Genomic DNA, 5,612 nt, shown 5'->3' with positions numbered 1-5,612 from the left:
GGTAAGTAATTGTACGTTTTACCTGCAAGTGCACAAGGTCAATATGGTAGTATAATGTGCAAGTACGGGATCATTCCCACGAGAATTGCTGAATTTATGTTTAAAAATAAATTCCTTAAGTAAAAACAAAGATTGATTGTTAAGTGATGATAATAAGGGGTAGGGCTTTGACATCCACCACTAATTACATCTAGCTAATATAACAATATGCCAATGCTTTGATCATGTTATGCATATTTAATATTTGCCAACCTAAAGGTATGTGTGTCTACTCTTTAAGCTATTGATTTTCCTAAGCAACGAATTAGGCATGGGTGTCTACTAAATTGTTTTTTAAGAAAGTATAAATCTGTGGAAATCGACAAACATATAAGACCTAGGGCATGGGTGTCTACACCCGGTTCCCCATGTTGATTAACCTAAGAATCCGGTGTGGATATCTTTTGTTACTCTTATTAAACCCAGGACTCGATCATCCAAATTGATTTAATTAACTAGTCCATGCCACATGCATATGTTGATCAGGCACACAAATATGAGGAATTCATGAAAGCAGGAATTAACCAAGTTAAATAGCATAACATTACCATCACAAAGGCGCCAATATTGAAATATTAACTAAACATAACTAGGGCTTCAATCTAGCCCTACTAAATAAATTAGCTACACATAGAGTTGATGTTAAACATCTTCATAAAATAAAATAAAATAAAGGAAAGAATAAACCCTTGTCTTGAGAGCTCCTATTCTTCTCCCTTCTCCAAGCCTCTTTATTCTAAAGGCTCAAGAGTCTATTTATAGGCTTTAGAAATCCTTGGAAAAGTAGTAAACCCTAAGGTTTTTGCAGGGTTCAGTCCTATTACAATTTGGAGTTTGAAAAACCCTAATATGGAAATAGGGACATTGTAGCCGCCACTTGGAATGCCTCCTGCGCACGGGTGCGCTTGATCGCAGCCCGTGTGCGCTCGATCGCAGGTCTGCGATCAATCCTTCTTTTGCCTGCGCTCGATCGCTCCTGGCCTGGTTCGTGCAGCATCTTCTCTGGTATTACGCTCGATCGTAGATACCCTGCAATTGATCGCAGTACCAGGGAACTCCAATTTTTCCATCTTCTCTTTTTGAGCCTAAATCACCCAGTTTTACTTCACTTTCTTCCAAAAGCCTGTGAAAACATAAAAAACACAAAAATGAATTAAAATAGCCTAATTAATTACAACCAACGGATTAAAACATGTAAGATAAGGGCTGAAAATATGAATATTTTTGCACTTATCACACCCCCAAACTTGCATATTGCTAGTCCCTTAGTAATACAAAACAAAAAAACAGGAATGGAAAAACAGAAAACAAAATATAAATCCATCTTTCATGGGATGTACGATTGCATTTAGCATATGCAACAAGCCTTTTAAACCACTAGGAATTTCCTAGTGGACGAGTGAAGTCTCGTGAGGGTTTTCCAGAAATGTTACCCACAAACATCATGCACAGTTCATGTCATCCCAAAAATTAAGTATCACTTCAAGGTCATGATTTTTTTATTCATTAGCAAGCTTAAAAAGATAAACTCCATCTTCACAATGAATTGGAATCTCAAAGTGCAATTACTTACAAAGGACATGCTAAAATATCACAAGTTTGAAAATGGTGTAAAGTGAATTAGCACAAAATTATGAGGCTTCCAAATATTTCCAATATGTGAATGCCTCCAAATCTCAAAATTCACTGAAATTCCTATTAGAATGACACAAGGCATATTTCTTCTTCTTTTTTTTTTTGGTCAGGTTGTGTAATGTTGGTTCTCTTAAGCTTTCTAATTGACCCTTTTAACGAGTGTTAAGTCAATGACTCCCAAATCAGATGGTCTTAGGGTATTACGTGTAGAGACACCCCTAAGGACCTACTAACCCGAGTCAAAAAGGCTACAAAACATGTAAACTAACCATGACATTGATCAAATCCAAATTTTTCACCTTTTGACATGAATACTCAATGCTTTGAGACAAGAGGCCCAGTTACTCAGTGAAAAGCTTTCAATGATCATTTATTTCACTTATATATATATATATCCCAAGCGTCATCTAATAAGTCATCCAATTTCATCCAAGATGCAAAAACACACACATTAGACCTCGTGTCATTCCTCACAAATTATGTGCTAACGTGCTTGAGTGCTCAGATCAAACATGTGATTTTTCAACTGTCCTCAACAAGTAACCAAACTAACAGATTCACTCATCAGATCATGTGTTCAAAATTTTAAGCTCACTGATGAATTCAAGCCACAATTCTTTCAGATCAACTTAAAATTTAAGAGCAAACATGAACATGCATAAATTTTTATTTTTTTTAATTTTTAATTTTTTTTTTTATAAACAATCAACACACAAAACAAATGAAATTGGGACAAAGTGTGTGTGAACATGTGTGCCCATACCCCCAAACTTAAATGACACATTGTTCCCAAAGTGTCTAAGTAAAGGAAAGAATGTACCTGGGAGATGGTCGAATTAGTCTTGGAAAGCATGGCTTGTAGCACACCCCCAAACTTGAATTGAAGCATACTTGTCCCTGCAAAATATAGAACACACAAACAAGTAAAAAGGAACAAAACGAAAATGAAAGAAAAGTGGAACAGAACAAGATAAAAAAATAACTATGAGATGCTGCCAAGTGCGCTCGATCGCAATAACAGAATGGAAAATAATTGACAAAATACCAAAAACACCTAAAATACAAACACACAAAATATAATTTAAACAACAAAATAAAAGGATATGCTATGGGGTGCCTCCCATGAACACTAAGTTTAACGTCTTCAGCCAGACTTTGGTCCTCTCTCAGTGTTGCCTAGACGTAGATGCTCCATTTGGTGGTGGTAACCTATGGACTGCATCAGATTTTCCAGGACAGCTAAACGTTTGTCCATGGTGACCTTATCTTCCCTAGCTTCCCTTCTTTGATAAGCTAGTTCTCTCCTAAGACCCTCCATTCGCTCACAAATGGATCGGTATTGGATGGCTCGAATATCAATGGAGGCCTTTTCTTCAACTTCTGCCACCGGCTCAGTTGCCGATTCATCTTCAGCCATGGGCTCAGCCTCCTCTGCCTCTTCCTCTTCCTCTGGAAGTGCTTGGGGCATATAAGAGCAACTCTTATTCCATTGGCGAATGCCAAATATGGGAGTGGTTGTGACTAGTTCGTCTGCTGCAGTGCCCTTAATTCCCTTTTTTCGAAGAATATATGTGATTAAGTATGGGAACGGCAACCCCCATGAGTGAGTGGACTCTGCTCCCCCAACATGTACTCCATTCCAAAATTTGTAGATTTGGTTCCAGATAATTTCAGGAAAGGAATACCAGGCATCCTTGTGAAAGGCGTAAAGGGTTTGTAGAAATTGATCTCGCCTTTGCGTTTTGTGTCCCAAGGGGAAGGCATTGGGATGAAGCAGCGAATCCACGAACCATAACCTTCGTGGCAACTTGAACCGGCTACCAGTATTGTGGTGGGCATCTGCATAGTCCCATTGGCACATATCTTCGATGATCTCTGCCACATAATAGCGGGCCGGTTGCGCAGCAAGATTGGCAGTTTCGGGAGGATGCTCATCGTTGCATTGCAATGCGGCAGTTATGTCAGCTCTCGTCACATGCACAATTTGCCCTCAAACTTTGGAGGAGATAGCGGCCATGTTGGTACAATCATGGGAGAGCTTGGCGTAGAATTCAACAACCAGCTTCCGGTAGACAGTAGAGGTGACTGATTTGAAGAGCTTCTTGAGACCCCTTCACCTAAACTCGGCAACCGCCCATTGAGTTGCCTCGTTATTTTGGAAATCTTCTCTGATGGTGAAGGTGGTTTCAAACAGGAGCTCCCGCTCTTCAAAAGCTGGTGGGGGAGAAATATCCTGAGCACTTGTTCTAGGCATTAGGGAGTTGGTTGGGGACTTTTGTCGAACACGTAGTGTGCACTCCGATTGACTTACAATGACAACTTCGGCCAAGGATGCTCCAAACTCCCTGCAAACACACCACAAATTCAACACAGAGGCAATGTGGGTGGATAAACACCCACTATTGCGAAAAAAAAATTGAAAAAATATGGAGATTGGAGGAGTGGTCGGTGATGTTTTAGAGTTGGGGTGAGGTTGGCATGTCATGTGGCTTTCGGTGAAAAGATGGTGGTATAGTGGCCAGAAAAGGGTCTTAGATGGTGGTGGTGTAGTGGGTTTGGTGAAATCTAGTTGTAAAATGGGTGAAAGATGAGTGGCGGAGGTGGAGATTTGGGAAGGAACTGTTTAGGGTAGTTCGCCGGGAGAGATGTTGTGGGCCATGGAAAAAAATTGACCTAAATAGTTCGCAGGCCTTGCTGTTCGAGTGTGCTCGATCGCATTTGGGCAGAGGCGCGCATGTCAGGGCATAGTGGGCTCAATCGCACTAACAGAAAGTACGTAGCCCCTCTCGGTTACTATGCTTAATCGCAGGTACCCTGCAATCGATCGTAGTATCAGAATGTGAAATTTTTTTTTTCTTTTTTTACAAAAGAAAAATAAAAGGTTAAAACATCAGAGATAGTCAAGACATGTGTGAAGGAAGAAAGTGAGATGAAACAAAACGAGATAGAAAATGTTACTGTCCTCTTTGTGGCATCAGTACCACTTTTGTGGGTAGATGCGCTTGACGTTCTTGCTTGCTCAATGCATCTACTGATGGCTGTAGGACTCCTAGTATGAAGAGCTGCACTTGAGCTCTTCAGAATTAGGCTCAAGTGCTCTTGTAGGAGTGGGACCTCTTTGAACTGTGACTGCCTTCAGCTGCTGGTGATTGCTTGGGTTAGGTACTGTTTGAGCTGGGAATTCCCCCTGCTTCCTCTCACTTAGCTCCTTTGCCATCTAACCCATTTGCACTTCCAGCTTTTGGATGGCTTGCTCAGTCTTTGTATTGACATGTTTTTGATCAGCCATGAATTGTTGTTGTGAAGTCACCAGGCTATGTATCATATTCTCTAGTTGGTTCATCTTTGGCTCTTGAGCTGGTTGACGTGCTTGTTGGGTCCCCTTCTGCTGTCCTTGATTATTATTCCAGGAGAAATTAGGATGGTTGTGCCATCCTGGATTGTAAGTATTGGAGTATGGGTTGTTCTTGTGGGGATAATTGTTTTGTCCCACAAATTTCACCTCTTCTTGTTCTACAAAAGGACACTTCTTAGTGGTGTGATCTAAATGGGAACAAATAGCACATACCTGGCATTGCGTGTCCTATTGTAGAGGTGAAGTTTTCTGAACAGTCTTGGCTTTGACAAGCATATCCAATTTCTTTTCTACTGCAGCCAACTGATTAGTTGATCCTCCACTAAGATTCACCTCATACATGCCCTTGCTCTTAACTCCTCTCCTTCCTCGTGAACAGAATTGCTGTGAGTGTTCACTTAATGTCTCAAAAATTTCCACTGCTTCCTCACTACTCCTTTCCATAAGTGTCCTTCCGCAAGCTGAATCAATTATCCCTTTGTTAGTGTCATCTAATCCTTCATAGAAAATTTATACCTGCTCATCTTGAGATATGTTGTGATGTGGACACTTTAGGAGTAAGGAATTGAAGTGATCCTATGCT

At 40.5% G+C, this 5,612-nt stretch overlaps 1 protein-coding gene across 1 annotated transcript; it reads right to left on the bottom strand.

The window, feature by feature from the left end:
* Positions 1 to 559: 559 nt before the first annotated feature.
* LOC148584354 (uncharacterized) lies at positions 560 to 4,363 on the bottom strand. The gene is made up of 2 exons (XM_088518407.1): positions 2,495 to 4,363; positions 560 to 1,162 (listed from the first exon to the last, which is right to left on the bottom strand). Exon 1 carries the CDS (start codon positions 3,533 to 3,535, stop codon positions 2,819 to 2,821), a length of 717 nt encoding a protein of 238 aa, XP_088374533.1. The 5' UTR covers positions 3,536 to 4,363; the 3' UTR covers positions 560 to 1,162; positions 2,495 to 2,818.
* Between the last annotated feature and the right edge of the window lie 1,249 nt (positions 4,364 to 5,612).

Source organism: Corylus avellana, chromosome 7 (genome assembly GCF_965113065.1).
Source record: "Corylus avellana chromosome 7, dhCorAvel1.hap1.2, whole genome shotgun sequence".
NCBI classification, from domain to species: Eukaryota; Viridiplantae; Streptophyta; class Magnoliopsida; order Fagales; family Betulaceae; genus Corylus; species Corylus avellana.
Note: the sequence above shows the minus strand (reverse complement) of the source record. Positions and strands in the feature narration are given on the sequence as shown.

Coding starts and splice junctions, on each gene's coding strand:
- LOC148584354 (XM_088518407.1), bottom strand. CDS start 3,535: ATGTGCCAATGGGACTATGCAGATGCCCACCACAATACTGGTAGCCGG.